Source organism: Pempheris klunzingeri, chromosome 7 (genome assembly GCF_042242105.1).
Source record: "Pempheris klunzingeri isolate RE-2024b chromosome 7, fPemKlu1.hap1, whole genome shotgun sequence".
Classification (NCBI taxonomy): domain Eukaryota; kingdom Metazoa; phylum Chordata; class Actinopteri; order Acropomatiformes; family Pempheridae; genus Pempheris; species Pempheris klunzingeri.
In genome coordinates, this window is record NC_092018.1 from 27,620,498 (window position 1) to 27,638,303 (window position 17,806).

At 43.7% G+C, this 17,806-nt stretch overlaps 1 protein-coding gene across 5 annotated transcripts in view; it reads right to left on the reverse strand.

Moving 5' to 3' along the window:
• Positions 1 to 3,283: 3,283 nt before the first annotated feature.
• Positions 3,284 to 17,806, reverse strand: part of lmx1bb (LIM homeobox transcription factor 1, beta b) — a 57,957-nt gene continuing 43,434 nt past the window's right edge. For all 5 annotated transcript variants that reach the window (XM_070833809.1, XM_070833811.1, XM_070833808.1 and 2 more), the window contains 6 exons: positions 10,076 to 10,308; positions 7,953 to 8,128; positions 7,350 to 7,427; positions 6,906 to 6,972; positions 5,528 to 5,689; positions 3,284 to 4,407 (listed from right to left, as the gene is read on the reverse strand). In XM_070833809.1, the coding sequence (XP_070689910.1) occupies positions 4,250 to 4,407; positions 5,528 to 5,689; positions 6,906 to 6,972; positions 7,350 to 7,427; positions 7,953 to 8,128; positions 10,076 to 10,308 (874 nt within the window). In that variant the 3' untranslated portion in view covers positions 3,284 to 4,249. The remainder of the gene's footprint in view (positions 4,408 to 5,527; positions 5,690 to 6,905; positions 6,973 to 7,349; positions 7,428 to 7,952; positions 8,129 to 10,075; positions 10,309 to 17,806) is intronic.

Consider the following 17,806-nt stretch of genomic DNA (forward strand, 5'->3'; position numbering starts at 1 on the left):
AGTGTCTTCTTTGGCTGATTCACGTCTGAGTGCCAGAGAACAAGCTATGACATAGGTCATATTCACTCACTGCTATTTACTGTTGGGCAAATCGCAGGGCTTGAACTGAGGAAAAGTGAGTACAAGAGATGAGAAAAAGGCAGAGAGGGCACAAGGACGTAGCGTGTGGAGGTATAAATGGTCAATGGCAAATTGAATTTTTTCTTTTTTTTTTGTTTTTACCCCGTCTGCTTCCATTAATACTGTGTGGGCAGAGCCTGGGTGGAGCAGAGTAGAAGCTTGGGTGCTTTTGGAAAAATGGAAACTCACTCTGACGTATGAAATTTAAGGAACAGTTCAAAACTTTATGCATATTTTGTTTCTTGCAGAAAGTTGGCTGAGCAGATTAATACCTCTCTCGCACACCTATGCTGCAAACATGAAGCTACAAGCAGCAGTCTGTCAGTTTAGCTTGGTTTAGCATGAAAACTTGAGACGAGGGGAAACAGCTAGCGTGGCTCTGTCCAAAGGTGACAGAATCAGAAGTGCTGGTGATATGTATAAATATTCTAGTCTTATCAGAGACTTTCACAATCATGAAACAAGACTTAGATTCAGTTTGATGGTTATAATACAGTGGTACACTGCAGCTGGTACCTGGAGCAGCAGCAGACCGAGAGGGGACTTTAAAAAATACAGATTTTTGTCTGATTCATTGTTTTGCCTGCATGTGTTTAACCCGTGGTGCTTGAATGTTCTCCTTACTTATGAGGGCAACAATGGAAATAAACTTGGACTGGGTGACTGCAGTCTTGTATTTACCTGTATTATTGTGAAATAAATCTGTCTTCCTATAACTCGTAATGACAATTCACGTTTTTTTGAGGGATTACTGTCACATTTCCACTATAATGTCAGCAGCAGGGCCCTCTGTCCTCCTCCTCATCCAGACACCTCTCTGTAAGCTCACCTGGCTGCCCTGCAAAGGGAGAGGTTCAAGCTGATTGTGCTGTCTGTCCCGTGCAAACACAGTGTGTGTGTAGCAGCCCCATCCATGTTTACTGTAAATGGGAGCCTTTGTTGCGTCTGTTTACTCAGTCTTTCACACTTAAATCCACGCATATACCAGAAACCTGACGCAAACCTGTTCATTGTCCTCATAAGTCTTGCTTATACAGTAGTTACACACACAGACAGACAGGCAGACAGACAGAAAGACAGAATGTTTCCTGTTCAGCTTGACATATTTTCCTTAGCGCTCAAACAAAGCAAACTCAGGTAATGAGGAAAAGAGACTAAAAGTCTTAAGCTCCTTCTCGTGTCGGTTGGGTTTGATCCTTTTTTTTTTTATAACAATTCGCAAACACAAACAAATCTCAACCAATCAGGTTCCAGACTAAGATGATGTCACCGCGTGGTGCTTCCAGGGATACTCGCCTACTGGTGTGACAAGTGAAGATAAATGGCAGTGTAACCTTGCCAACAAGCCCAACACCTGGCTGTCAGATTGAAGACTTGATAGTAGATATATATATATATATATATATACACACACACACACCACACTGTGCTCATGCTGTAAATCCGCACACAGTTGACAATTTCATGTGATCCCTCTGCACAGGAATAGCAGCCAAGATTATTAAACCCTGTCTGGAGCATGACATTAAGAATATATCTGACTCATAATAACACAGCACATCATGAATGCACTATTTATCTGTGTGGTCACGTGAACGCGCAGGCAGTGGGTGGAAGCTTGCCGGGCCACTTTGAGGAGCTGTCAGAAAGATGAAGGAGCACCCAGATGGTACTTCCAAGCAGCCGCCTGACAAGCCCTGAGGTTGTAGGTGGGGTTCGCTCACTAGTCGTGCAGCTGTACTGGTATGTCACCTGAACTCTTCTCCGACCTCACCCTCACCACATGTACGTGTTTCTGCCTCGGCATCTTCATTCTCTTGCAGACAAGTCATACGTTGGAATGGTTACAAGCTTCAGATGAGACGGCCGTTGAAGTCAAACAAGCAAGAGAGGTGAATAAACAGAATGTGCTCATAGTCTGATACCAGACACTTGTTGCTGTGTGACAGGCGTGACGTAAACTACAAATAAAGCTGAGCTGGCCTTTACTTTTTCAGCACTCCAATGACACACGAGCAGGAGTCAACCACTAGTGTTTCTGTTCCACCATTTCCAAGCGTGTTAGCTGCAGCTAGCACGCTAACACCTTAGTGCTAGCTAACATTAGCGTCTGTGTATTGCGGCGCAGGCGGGAATGCTATGAGGAAATGTGAATGTTTGTAAATGAATAGGGTGCAAACGCCTGTGACGACGTATCCACGTCAACGAGCTCTTGAGCAACACTTCAATGGCGACGTGGTGTCATCTGGCTCAGTTCTGTAGCTTCGTCGCTTGTAGTGTGACCACCGCATTCATTTAGCATGTTAGCTCGCTGACATTTGCTAATTACAGTTGCAGTAAAAACAGAGTACAACCATAGACTGTAGAAAAGAAGTGGACGCACCCACCGTGACGTCATCAAGTGGTTCGTGGATCGCCGCTTTGAAGCCTCGAGTTCAGCTTCATTGGTGTCGCCATCTTGGTTTAACAGGCGTCGCCATCTTGGTTTTGTAGGAACCAGAAGTCACATTCATTCCACAAAGACCTCTGATTGGTTAGTCACAACGTAGACCCGCCCTAAAGCATATCCTGCTTTATCGCCAGTTTTCTTCTAAATGGGACCATAATCTACTAAAAGAACATCATGCTGTACTGAAGAGGACTTCATTAGGTGTTTACTGAGAACATAAATCAAGTAGGGTCATTTTCCCATAGACTTCTACACAAACATAAATCTTTTTGCAACCAGCGTAGTCGCCCCCTGCTGGTAGTTAGAAAGGATGCAGGTTTAAGGCTTAACCTTACACACCACTTCTTTATGCAGTCTATGTACTCATGAGTTTACAAGCTGACATGTTAGTGCGAGAGGAAAAGTCGGTGGATCATCAAAGTCACCCTGGGGATTATTAAAGTAATGATCTGATTCACTAGGATTCATCTTCTGGGGATCATGAATGTCTGGCAGCAAATTTCTTTGCAATCCATCAAATAGTCACAGCATACCGACCCACAGCTACAAAAACCCTGATGTAATGAGTTGAGAATACTTGTCAAAGGCTGCTGTTTGATGCAGGTGATATTTGGGACTTGAAATGTTACCATGTGAATGATCACTGAATGGCATTTATTTAATGTTATCAGGAGAAAGACATTGTTTATTCATCAAACCAGTCAACTTTGGTCAATTAGCAACTTTAACATTTTGAGAATGCACATATGACAATGACAACAAAAGGTTTATGGTCTGTACGAAATAAATAGCAACATTGCTCATTTACAGCTTGGCTGAAGAAAAAACAAAAACAAAAGGGTTAATCTTCATATTAAAAAGGCATACAGATGAGTTGTGATACTCATTAACTCACTAATTGCTCAACAAAAAAAAATGCTCTCCTTTTTAAATAAAGCTTTTCAGTTTTAATATGCACCTTCAAGAGCCTGTTATAGTTAAATAAATAGAATGCTTTCCATTTTTAACATGCACATCCAATTTGCCTGGGGAGAGTATTTACACTTCACTGATCCTACTTGTCCACCTAATTCTCCACTTTTTTTTCTCCTCTAAACAATTCTTTCTCATCACAAACTCTCATACATACACAAATGTACAGTCACTCTTGCAGACATGCTGCACCTATTTACTATTAACACAATATCTAAACCTATTGAAAGTGATCAAAATGCTAACGGTGAACATGGAAATCCATGTAGTGTAAAGAAGAAACAGTCCAAACACCACATCTTTACTGGGGGTTGGGAGGGGGGCTTACAAAAGAAAAGTTTTAGTTTACAATTGATCATGCACTGTATAAATTTGCTGTGTTATTTGGTTTGAGAGTGTGTAATAAGTGGCTTCAATATCTACTTGTTTTCTTTAAGTGAACAAAGAAAAGAGTAATATCTCCTGTGACAGATAAGCAATCCTACTGAATAATCTCTAACAATATTTAAGTCTTTTTCCCCCAGGAATCTTCACTGTCCTACAACAAGTGGTTTTACTATCTTTGAGTAAGTTTCAGCACACAACCAGGAGCTACCGCACGGGGGTGTTTCTTCTCTCGTGTCCGTGTTAGTGTAGAAACTCCAGGCCATCGTGCTTTAGGTTGAGACGGGCAGTTTATTCTGTGCTGATGTTTTTCGCTCCTCTCTTTCATGACGCAAAGTAAGAGTTCTGCATGGAGTAGAGGCGGTCGATGGGGTTCCCCACGCGGGCCTGCATGGAGTTGACTTCTGATGATGCCATGAAGCAGTCACTGAGGCTGGTTAAAGACGTGTCGCTGTCTATGTCATGGAATGCAGAATCATTACCTGCGGAGAGACGATATGGAGACGGCTGTCAGGATTCGGCGGCAGAGGCGTCATTCAAAAGCACGCCCCTCTCTCACTATGAAATCAACGCAATCTTGTATTTGAGATTTATAGTGGCGTTGGGAAATTATAATTACTAATAGTCACTTTGAGAAATTGCTGTTGTGTGTCATCACAGCTGGGAGAACTGTTTTGTTGGTTATCATCAAAGCTCACTTTTTGCTGCCCTCGCCGGGACAATTGCGGTCTATGAGGGAGCATGTAAACAAGGGGCATCCTCCTGAAAGATCTGGTTAATAGCAACTGTTTCCGCCTTTCATAAAACCTCAACATGTTATTTCTCTGGAGGGAATAGTTAACTTTATTACACTCTGGATCTTAATGATAGTGTTGCACAAAATGGGGACAGTGATTTGAGACACATCTTTTAATGCCTTGCCAATATTGTTCTTTTCCCCGAACCAAAGGAGAGTGATGAGACTGGGGATTTGGGTTCTTACTACCGAGAAGAACTAAATGGAGGCAAATTATAAGGAAGTTATGAACTTCAGGAAATGGTCCCACTGGGGCTTGTTGAGGACACCACTTAGAAATGTGTTATTCCAGTTACATCCTGTGGACTCGCGCTTGATTGACTGATTCCCTCTTCAGTGTTTGCATTTTTAATTCTTTCCTGTATCACACAGAAATCAGAGACTTGTTGTCTTCTCGTTCTGATTCATTGGCTCACACGACCCCCCGATCGTTGCTTGGATTGCACTTTATCGCGAGCTGTCCACACTGACCACATGTTTTTACCACCATTGGAAAACATCATCAGTAACAGGGCATGTCTCAGAACTGGAGGCGGAGAGTTAAAACCATATTAAACACGTTTGAAAATGAACTTCAAAACCCAACAGCTTATGAGTGTGCTTGTGTTATCTCATGTGGGAGGAGAAGCTGCTCGTACGTCTCTCCGAGCGGTTTAAATCAGGGGAGCTGTGGTCTGAACACATGTCCCCCACTGGGGAGCTATGAGGTTGATCAAGGGACAGGCATGTGTATGTTTTTCAGAGCAGGAGTGGGTGTATGTTTTTTTTTTTTGGTAAATGGGAGCTGAAAGTTGGTGGATGCTCACCATATGGGTTCATGTGGTCCCCGGGCATCTGTGGGGGGGTGAGCCCCTGTTGGAACGGGTCTGTGCTGTAACCGTTCTGATCCATGGCGACCAGCTGCTGCTGCGGCGGAGCCAGCGGTGTGAAGGAGTTCATCATCCCCTCCATCCGATTGGACATTACCTCTGCAATGAGGCGAAATGAGAGCGAAACCATTACAGAGGGTTAAAAAAAAAAAAACAAAAGGCCAGGGATGAGTTTGCAGAATGTAAATGCAGCACAATGGGTGCATACAGAAAGGTGGGGGTGTACAGGGGAAAACCAGGATGATGAGAGTATTAACAGTAAGGCCATGTTTCTTCCTTGTAGTTTCCCATTCGTGCCTGGTAATTTTAGATCTTCACCTGTTTTGTAATTGCCAGACTGCCAGAGCAAAAAATAATACTGGCAAAAATAAAGGGAGTCTGGTGCTTGTGAGATGACTGAAATAACCTCAGAATACCTGGTTTGCCTGCTTCTGTTAGAATTTCCATAGAAACCTACAGAAGCCCCCTCCCCAGTTCCCTTCACAAACACTGCTCTTGGCCAACTGACTTGTGACAGGGACACAAAACTCTTGTGGCTTCATCACTGGAGCCCATCCCCCCCCCCCCTTCACTTTCCTTTGCAGTGGCTTTGCAAAATGACGTCTGCCATTTTTGGCTTCCAGACAGAATTTTTCTAACTTACTTTTGATGTGAAGGGTGCTTGTTTACACAGTGACATATTTTGCAATCTGTTATTCAGAGTAATTATTACATTTTCTCACAGCACATTTGACAACACTGCAGTGTAGAGGAGAGGAGAGGAGAGGAGAGGAGAGGAGAGGAGAGGAGAGGAGAGAAGAGGAGAGAAGAGAAGAGGAGAGGAGAGAAGATCATGTGTTCCAAATCAGTTTTTTCAATCGATTTTGCTGTTTAGCTGTTGATGCCAACATTTAAAACAATATATTGATATGATACAAAAAGCTTAAAGGCCCCCTCCAGATATGTTTTATGACACAGAACAACTCTCTGCTTTGAATAATATGATGATGTGTTTTTTTTTGTTTACTTCTCTCTCAGTAAGAATCTATGAATACGTTTCCACATTGCACTTGTGTAATTCGGATACTGGACCGTGATTGGCTTCTAGTTGTGATGTCACAAAATTACACTAGTACATCACTCAGCTCAGTGAAGCTCACACAACCGAGGGAGGTAACAATAAGCAAAACACAGTTTTTGAGTCAAAGGGGGGCTTTAAAATTTTGAAAATGTGAAAGAGAAAAATGTGAAGATGCAGCTAGTGAGAAATAATTTCCCAGAGAAAGAGCTTTGAGTATGTTTCCTTTGTGTGTGCCGGGTATGTGCAGTATCGTACCTTGGCCAAGTCTCTGAGAGTTCTGTTGTTCTTGTTGTTGCTGCTGTCTTCTTGCCAACTTCTTCATCTGAAACGAAGGAGTCAAAGTTGTGAGGAACCCCCAAAACTAACATGCGCTCTTTAATTTAAAAAGGATGCTCCTCTCTCTTCACCCTCGAATGAACTGCACAAAATCTGTATCTGAGAGCACTTCATTGTCAAGTATCAAAAGGTTCTCACAAGATAATAATCAGAAAAGAGGAGGGCGTAGACATTTAATGCAAGAGTGAGCGAGATTTGCAACTCCTTGGGCTTTTTCTTTTTCTTTTTTTACATTTGTGAAAGGAATGCAGTGATAAGTTTAACACACATAGTTGTGCTGATTTATTAGCTGGACTCCAAGACGGAACAGGGCTGTTGTATGCTGACACAAAACCTAACTCATCGTGTGTTAGCCGCTCTCACCTTAGCTCGCTGATTCTGAAACCACACCTGCACCACCCGGACACTGAGTCCCGTCTCTGCAGCCAGCGTCTCCCTCACCTGAAGCCACAAAGACAAAAGATTTCCAGCATCGCACAAGAAAAGACAACACTTTCCAGCACGCTGAAATACTTTGCCTCCTTAACATAACTTCCACATTTCCCAGCAGGCACATTGCCTCCTTGATTCGCTTTGATTTCAGTGAACGTTGAATGAATGCAGTGGTCTTTTTGGACCTCTCGGTTATTGCCTCTTCAAAGCCTTGGACTGGGTGCAGCGCCTGTTTTAGGGCCCGGGCTATGGAGGCAGTTCTCCTATCTCAGTATGACATTTGGTGCAGGCAGACTGCGTTACACCAGCCTGCCTCACTTAACACAGAACAGAATGCTGCTCGCCACTTCAAAGCTCAGCTCTGCGTAGGGGGAGATTTTTTTAATTTGCGAATTTTATTTGTGAAACTACTGTGGGGCTCATGGCCGGCCTCTAAATATCCATTACTCCAAATGCAGACCAGAGATTATTAAAAAAAAAAAAGGTAACATTTTCCACACTTTGTTGAGGCAGATTATTCAAGCTTTGCTTCACCTTTCTGCAGGGTTTTGAGGACACCTCAAAGGAGGCCTTGAAGGCCCGTCTCTGTTGAGTGGTCAGGATGGTTCGTGGTCTTTTGGGCCTCCTGGGATCCTTCGCATCATCGCCCTTCCCCTGGCCTCCTATCCCTTTCTCTGGCTTGATGTCCAACTCCTCATCGTCACTTTTCTCTGCAAAAAAAGAGCCATTTTTCTGTATCATCAGCACAAGCTTGAACTGACTACACCCTTTTAGTCGGTGACAGTCTGCTGATAAATATATTTTTGTTCGTCCCTAGTCCGGAGATTCACACACCACAAGTGCATAATCAAAGGAGACACATGTGTTTTTGATACTTTGTTATCAATTTATTACAAAAGGAAAAGGCCACATGTATGATTAGACTTACAGAAGTCTATGGCTCTTGCTCTTGGACAGCACCATGAAATATGCACATTTGTCACTGAACTGAACACTGCGTCACATGTAATTTATGGTGCTCAGCTTTGTCTGGTTTACACTAAATCAATCTCTGATAAGAACACTACATCAAGTGAAACATGAAAAAGGCAACATGAGTGCATATGAGAAATGCATCTCCCATGATACAGCAAGAAAGTCCATTATTTTTGCTCTATTTCAGACCTTAAAATAATGGCAACTTTCATATGGATTCCTGGATTTTTACTGTGAGCAGCAGGATATTACACAAGTAGTAAAATCGGTGTTATTTGTCTGCTCCTCTCCAACTTTGTGCCATTAAAACAATACAATAACTTGGTTTTATTAGATTTCTATTATGAAGGAAATGTCTGTTTATTTCTTCACATTAAAGTCAGCTTGCTGTTTTCAGCTGTTACACACGAGAACTACATATTCAACACTTTTCCTGAACACTTGATTACTTAAAGAGTATTTCTAAAATGTAATGCAATGATCGTGAATTTCTATTCACTGAAAAGAACATAAAAACAGTCAAAATGAAAGAATTCACAATTACTTTACGTTTGATTTTAAAATAGTTTTTAAACTGTTGAAAACTGGATGAATTGTTGTGGCATGACATTCTATTATGAATTTACTTCATTCAACATTAGCAGTGTTGAAGTTTTACTTGCCACAAAGGCCATAAACATGAAACATGAACAAATTAATAAAGAAAACATCAGTTATCCGTCCATGTGGGGCTGAAAACGCATTTCCAAATCTAGACCAGCGATGCTTTTAATGAATACTGATGGTTTGAGGTGACGCACACATGATGGCTCAGTGTCTCCTGCTATCTGATAATTATCTACATTTCTCCTCTGAAAACATACATTTCATCTGCCACATGCCGAGGTTAACCTCTGTTCATGTCAACATTTTCTCCATCTTGAAATTGGGAGACATGCACAAAAGACATGCCTGTGCGATACACTGGGACACAACCGAACGAGGAAGACGTTGAGCAAATATTCCCACAAGTTGACAAAAGTTGACACAGGCACAGATGTATTTGACAAATTCCCCGCTTTTGTGCATGTCTAAATGTGAGCCAGATGGTAGTGAACAGTGAGGCTTGGCGAGATGCCTCATTGTGTGTGGAGGCTATAGGCGAGGAACACTAGAGCTGATAAGAGCGGAGGAGCAGGCTTTCTGCAGAAAGGCCCCAAATCCCTCTGTCACTCATCATGATACAGTGATTTAATTCTTTCCAGCACCAGATCCTGCCCACGCATGGAGAGCCATTAATACAGGGTGGCTTGGCTTCGTCCTGTTTCCACTTCCTACTGTATCATAAACCTACGCTCCTCGCTTGAATGCTACAAAATCAGCCATTGAAAAGTTGCAGATGGAGCCATGTTAGAAGTTTTTAGTGCCTGGGCTCCATGCAAGACCTTTGAAAAATCTCAAATGTCCCAGCAAATGATCTGGCAACAAGTTTAAGGACACGTGGATATTGATTTTTTTTTTTTTCTTTTAACATTATCAACATGGCAACCAGTTAGATTGTGTTTGGATTGATGATGGTGGATGTCTATGCTGGCTACCACCGTGATGGAGCAGAGCATACAGAATACAACACCCTGGTGCCATATGATGATAGCACCACGGTGTTGTTCTCACTCTCGTGCGAGAGGGTGCAGGGGGCTCACCTGAGTCTGAGTCATCCGGGCTAACCGAGCTGAGTAAGTCCTTCTCCCTCTCGTAGTCGATCTTGCACAGCAGCTGACCCTCCTTCAGGACAAACTCGTCGCCCTTCCTCAGCTGCCGGTCGCACACGCAGCAGCAGAAGCAGTTCAGGTGGTAGACGCACTCCAGGGCGCGCATCACAAACTCTGTGGGCGCGATTTTCTCCATGCAGCCGCTGCACTTGGTCGCAAACAACCTACAGAGCAAGAAAACAAAAAAAGATGACTGAGGGTGTTCTGATGGTAGAGGACATTTTCTTATTTAAAGTAACACAATGTAACTCTGAAAGAAGAAACAGAGCATTAGTCTTTTCTGGATGTTCAATTCATGAGAAATAAAATTCCCCCTTGCTCAGTTCAATACACTCTGGGGCTGCTACAGCCTTACATGGTCTGGTAGGACCAGTAGCTTATGGTGGCCAGTGTTAGCTAAATTTAGATAAATATTGCTAACATCATCTTGTAATCGTCACTGGTGGCCAAAGTTGCTTTTCTGTGGCTTCATTTTGTCCCATAGCCTTTCTTGAGTTGCCCATCAAGGAGTTTTGATTAAGAGTCAAGTTGGCTTGCTGATCCTGTGGGCAGCCAAGGAGGTGACTCCTTTGGCAGCAGCTCATCTGTTAAAATTTCTAGGGTGGGCCCAGCCCCACATCATTCCAAGTGAGCTCAGTCATGGGCACCCAAACCCCCGTGCAAATCTAAAAAAGAGGCTGGATCATGTTCTAGTGCAGTGATCACTGAATCCAGATGATCCCGATCAAGCCTTCGCTGACATTTTACACATTTTGCTCATATCCACAATACTCTATATGCATCAGATACCATATCAGAGCCCATGATTCATTGCTGACTACTGGGCTGCCCTCTAGTCTGTTCATATTTCATCTTACTGTCTAACATCGTGCCAATATGGCGCAACACTGTCTCTATCACCATCTTCTAGACAACGCCTCCATCTTCTTTTATATCCTTTCAGGAAGATGTTTGCATTGTTTTATTGGTGACTGAGAAGCATTTAATTCGTTCTCTGTTGTTCAGAAGAAGCCACATTAAATAGAGCAAGAAGGCAGGGAGTGTGGTTGATCTTGTCCAGCCGTAAAGCTGGATTTATTAGTGGCCTCTTTGTTTGCCCTGGTCTGGAAGACAGCTGGCAACCGCCTATCTATTTGTGGTGAACATCTATTTCATTGTGCAAGGCAGGGAGGCAGCAAGAGGAGCAATTGACATCATCTGCTGGTTCGGGACAGGGATGAGCGATAGTGATGAATATAATGTGTAAATATGAGCAGAGGGAAACCAAAGGATGGTTTTGTTATGGTAATGTTGTTATAGGTGCTGATTGAGTACTGATATGGTGTGTGCATGTGTGTGTGTGTGTGTGTGTGTGTGTGTTCACACGCGTACGTGCATGTGTGTGTGAGCAGCTGTTTGCATGCTGGAAACAAGATGCTGCCTATGCAGCTTTCTAAAATGTGCTCGCTTCACTTTTGTTCATCAGATCAGCATCAGGGGTGCAAAATCGTATCTTAATTACATCACACCAGTTGATCGGTTATTGCACAAGCCTCATCCTTTATGATCAAAATCACCACCTGTATCTAAGCACAGAAAACGGCAGTTACAGGATCTTCTTCTTTTTAAGCAGCATGCAGCAGCAAAACAACAGAGATATCAGAAAACTGGCACTCACAGGGTTCATGAAATCCTTTAATCTTTCATTTATTACAATAAGTTAAGAAGATTATTATTCAACTATGGAAAAACCTCAAGGATAATCCCTTGAAAAAGAAATTTTGGCATGTTTCTCAAACAAGCAGGGTTCTAGTTTAAGTGACCTGCCAACCTGGATCTATCCTCCAAACAAACCTTCAAGTTTGGATGTTAAAAACAAAAGGCAAGATCAAAACTATTGATTAAAAAAATCTGCTTTTTTTTTCCTCTAAAAAAAAAAAAAAAGAAAGAAAAAAGTAAATCTTGTGTCGGCACACTTTTGTAGAGATAAACTGAATATTCAGGGACTTGTTTCTAGTTTTTAGAGGGATTAGTGTGTTACATGCTGGGATCAGGGAGAAGAGGTGATGAATCTGTCAAGACAAGTTCCCAGCTTTAATTCTAATGTTTAGCTAATGATTGCCGGCTTAGGCTAAGAAAGAGAGCAAAAAGTTGAGGAAATGACTTGTTAGCACGGTTTTGATACGTCCAGGACTCCGCATTCACCTACAACCGCTCTCTCAAATCTTCTCATCTAGATGAAAACATTCTCATTCAGCCCTCTTTCCTTTCTTCTTTCTCCTCGCCGAGTCTAATCTTGTAAGCCATTATTTTTCTATTTCCCCTCTCTGTCACTTTGCATTATTTTTGCTGCTGTAATTCCTATTCGTCCCTTCTGGAATCTTCCTGTCCTGCTTTGTCCCCGGGTCTAATCCGGACTTTCTGCCTGTTTTCAGCTCCCGGTCCCCATTCTCAGCGGGGTTCAGATGGAATAGCCATGCATGACGCCCCTTCTATGGCAACCACACCTCCACAGGAAGGCAACGGCGACTTTTCGGATGGGCAGAGAAGGCCTTTGAGAAGCTGGCAGCAGAAGTAAATCCTTCTCTAAGGAACAAGGAGAATTAGCAGGGAGCAGTGGACTAGGGATTTAACCCTACCCCTCTCCTTTGAAAGGCACAGTCAGTCCCACTCCTGCGGCTAGCCACAATCAAACAGAGGAGGAGTGGGGAGGTGGCAGTGGGGAGAGGAGAACACAAACTCCCTGAATGACACAAGCAGTGGATTGTGGAGGAGCCTAATCCCACTTTAATACCTTTCCAAGTTCAGCTGCTAAAGAATGCTCTTTAAAACAACACCACTGTGTGAGCAGTGAAGGTTGACCAGGGGGAGGCACGCCATTCAACCTCCCCAACATTACCTGATTAGTGGTTTGAGGACCAGGCCAGTGGGCCAGCAGTGCCACAGGAGTGAGAGGAGAAGATGTAAATGATGATTTTATATACAGGGAAAAAAACGTATCAACGGGGGTTGTTGATAAGGTTAGCGGAGAAGGAGACTTCACAGCTTTCTGTAAAGCTCTGCTGGGATATTAAAGATCCTGTAGGAGCGAGTGGAATCAGGTTTTAAGTAATTTAGGTGATTATTTACAACATTCTGCCTCTACTTGATCCCAGTGACCCATCGCACTCAGACGTGTATTCACCTTAAATCCACTTTCTGCACGTTCAGCTGCTTGGGGTAACATGACTCCCGGTGTCGCAGAAGCAGGCTGATCAGCACCCTTTAAGCTAGTCTGTTTGAAAAAAAAAAACCACCACCAAAGAAGACCACCAGCATGACAGCCCACGTCCCAGCTCTCGCTCTCCCTCCTCCCACACCTGAGCGCACAGATCAAGCGATGAGACCCTCCTGTGCGGATCAATGGCTGCATCTCAAGCAGAGAGAACTGTCAATATTTACCTAGGCCTCCCCACAACTGGACTCATAAATGAAAAAAGAGCCCAGCTCAGCACATAGCTCTCTCCCAGAGGAATCATTACATCCCTCTTTTTAATCCTGTGTCCACATACCTGTAATCCCTTATCTGTTCTTTCGTACGTTATCTACGGTTTTCTCCTCCTCTCCGTGACAGATTATCGCACTGTTGAGGCTTGTAACGCCACAAGCTGTGTTTTTAGCAAATGCAACAAAAAAAAAAACACGGATGGGAACAAAAAAAAAGCATCAGTGAGAAGACAAAAGCCAACAGGGACAGACAGTTATTTTGTCTGATGAACCCTTCAGCCGAGCCAAGTGCAGCTGAGAGACCTCAGCCTCTCTGCTGCTCTTCCTCTTCCCCCCTTTTTCAGACACTTGGGAGAACTATGCACTCTCCCTTTGAACAGATTATAGGCAACTTAAAGTGTGACAACATCTTAAGCTCTCGCCACATGTTGCCAATGATTTCCCTTCTACAGACATTACATTTAATGCTTCTGCCGCAGTGATAAGCATCAGGAGGACTGGGCGGGATAAAAGAATAAAAGAGAGAGACGGAGAGAGAGAGAGAGAGAGAGAGCAGGGGGGAAGGGGGAGAGTATGGAGCTGCTTATGGCGCTTGATAATCATGCTACATTTAGCAACACGTGCAACAGTCTCACCTACTCCCCTTTTGCTATTGAACAACACTCGGAGAAACACCATAACAATTTAGGGAAGAATAGCCCGGGCTATTATGTCACCGCATCCCTTCAAAGACAGAGGGGATGAGGATTATCCAGGCAGCAGCTGTAAGCCATTACTTTGAAGATGGGCTCTCGTGTTCAAGCAGGAAACCTGTGGCCACGCCAATCATTGCTGAGGTGAGAGATGAGGCCTGGGAGGCAGGTCAGACAAAGGCCTCCGGGCAGGACGAAGGGCACGTGGAGCATGCGGCTAAATCAGGAAATATCAGACGTGCACGCTTGATATTTCCTGGTTTAGCTGCTGCATGTTGAATCAGTCTTTTCTTGGCAGCTAAGCATAGCTGCTTCTTGCTTCAAACGCAGATGTGAGAATAGTAATGGTTAAGAAACGTGATCATGATTCTTGCAGAGAATGGCGAGAACGCGCTCATATCTGTCGGCTCAATATAAAGCCACGGCCGGCAGCCTGTTAGCTTAGCTTAGCATAAAGACTGGAAATGTGGAAACGGCTGGCGGAGGGCAGCTAGCTGTTGTCTGGAAAGACAACAAACACATCCGTCTCAAAGAGACAGCTGAGGCCTCCGAACTGTTGAACAGCCACTTCTCGGCTCCTCATGAGACACGCCTTAGTATGTGAAAATTGGTTCTTAGAAACGGTATCAAGAGCTTCGGCTAAAGAGGAAAACATTTGATGCCCAGATGTTGAAGGCAAATCTTTTCAACTGAGTCTCAACCTCACGAAAATGACTTTGTCATGTATGGTCCTGTTCTCCCTCTCCATGCAGCAGGCACTCTACGCTGACCGCATGGCTCTAAAAACAGCCACTTGATTGAGCTAATACAAGCGTTTGATTTCTTGAAGAGCAACAGATGATTAAAGTGAGAAAGTCTCACCTTGACACAAAGCAGCTAAAGCACACCCTGATTCATTCTGTCTCTATGAAGCGGAGGTTGAAATAAAGTTTGAGTCTGCGTGCAGTACAAAAAAGTGGGACCGATAACACTGTCTCCATAAATGATCTCAGTAGCTGACCTTGTTTCATAGTATCAGCATTTCTCTTTGGAGCGTAGATTCATGGAGAGTAATGAAGCCAAATAAAAAGTGCCATCCTTCTGCTCCCAAGGGCCAGCTCCAGTCAGCTCTAAAAGCTGCTTAATCACCATCCCGTGCTTACTACATTAGCATAATAATGGCCTTTAAATTGAGGCTCTTTGTTTTTTAATTAAACTCCCAGCAGGTAAAAGTAAAACACATTAACGGGAGATGTGTACACCACTAATGGCCCAAAGGTGCCTTCTTCATCACGCAGCTCTGGCCACAGGGTTCTGCTTGTTCCCCGCACTGAAGCGCAGCACCGGCAGCCTGCGAGCTCACGGGGGAGGAATGAGACGAGCTGATTGCACTTGGCGTAGCAAAGATAATAGCGGAGACGTGTTCGATGTGTTAGTGCGCGCACATGCACCTGCCCTGCATCTCAGAGGGAACACACTTAGTAATAGCTGCTGAACAGAACTATGGTGAATCTGTAAAAAGACACCGGTTACAGTTAGTCTGGAGCAAAGTGTTTCCAGGATCATCTATCCCACACGTCCGCTATTGTGAAAATAAATATGGCCACTTTATTTCTATGGCAGCATGAGCTCCTATGTGCTGGAATGTGCGGCTCCTCAGACTAGTCCCCGGCCAGACAGACATCCCAGGCATATCTGTACATAACGCTATACTGCACAGCTGCACAAAGAAATCCTAACCCTTAAGTCGTTATTCAAATGATCTCATTCCAGGGGCTGTGTGCTTCACAGATTACTCAACGCTTGAAATACAGTTTGGGAGAGGACAAGGTGTTCATGCGTCTTCTAAATGACTGCAAGAGCCCAAAAAACATGCAAATAGAGCGCATTAATTTGCCATTAGCCTACATTGTTGGCGTCCAACTACATGAGATATGAGAAATAGAAATGATAAGGCTACGTGTTCATGCAAAGATCCAAAAGCAACAGCGGCACGCCGAGAATTGTCTTGCAGCACCGAGCGACCCGGCGCTTCTCCTTCACATGCATCTGCTAATGAGTCACTAGGAAAGCGGCATGGAAATAATCCTCCCCAGCCACACAGGTAGAACAAAGCTCATGGAGTGAAAAGGACAGTGTATTGGGCAGCAGAGGAGGCTAAGTACACATCTAAATACAAGAGTAAGCAGGCAGGCACACATGATGCTGTTTGGACAGCTGGTGTTCCTGAGTATGTAAAATGAGTGCAACATCGCATTTAGGCTCAGTTTTGAGAGCTCAGAACAAACAATACTCAGTAACTGTGAAGGTGTGTGTGTCTTTTTGTATTTTGGCATTTTTCCTGCTTAATTTTTTTTTTTACCTGTTCTCAAAGCGGAGTTGATCCTTGAACAAATAAATGAAAAGACTGTGAATTACAAGGCTGTTATAAAGCGCCGGGCTCTGCCTTTTGTCACTGCTGTAAGTGAAGGGGTCTGTAAGGGCCATCACTGCTGGAGATTTGACATGTTTACAACACGGTGCCTCTAAAAGCAAGACGCCATGAGCCCAACAGTAATCCCTGGACAGTTCCCATTAAAAGCACCTGTAAAATCGTCTGCACCCATTTTCTATATTCTCCAGAATTCCATCGCCGGGCCTCTGTTTGTCCACCCCTTTCCGAGCTAATCTGCGTGAGGTGGAGCAGAGCCCGCCATTAAGGGATTGGCCCGCGCTACGAGCCACCGCGAGTGATTGCCGCTTCTGAAAGAGCTGTGAGAGCGGAGAGAGTGATGGCTACAATAAGTGTAATGGCTATCACATGTTATAGAGCTACGGCTGACTATAACTGCCCACAGACACACAGGCTTTATTTTATATTTGTGCTTTTCTTTTTTTTTTTAAACGAGAGGTTGCCTACACGATGCTTGCAGTATATAACACATGTGGAGACATAAAAACAATTATGATCTCATGTCCAAAACAGTAAAAAAAAAAAAAAGACTGGATTAAATCATGAAGTGAAAACGCTAAGATACTTTACTTTCTTTATTGGGAGAAAATAAATGGACTCATCTTACACATTCAGCGCTGGAATGGTTAAAAAACAACATTTGGATTGGAGGGCTTTATAATTACTATTGACCCAGAGGTTCTCGGTCTAAGAAATAAAACAAACAGTAATATGAGGTGTTCTAAAGCACAAGTCTGCAAATATGCAAAGACAGGGTCTGGTGGAGAGCATCACGCTTTGGCTTCTTTTCTCCGCTCCTAATCTGTGGGCCTACACAATATTAAGACGGCTTTGGAGCCACTTGTGACCCAGCTGTGCACTAATGAAAAATTCCACAGCTCTGTGCAGAGGCCAGTGGAGCTTGACCCCTTTCCACCCTGAACCATGCAATGTCCATCTTGAGGAGTTTACCAGGGCTGAAAGATACTGGATTAATAGGTAGCAAAGGAGAAAGAGAGACAATCTGGGCAAGACAAAAAAAAAGCCCTTGTGTGCTCCCTCCTCTCCTCTCCCTCCAATCTTTAGTATATTGGT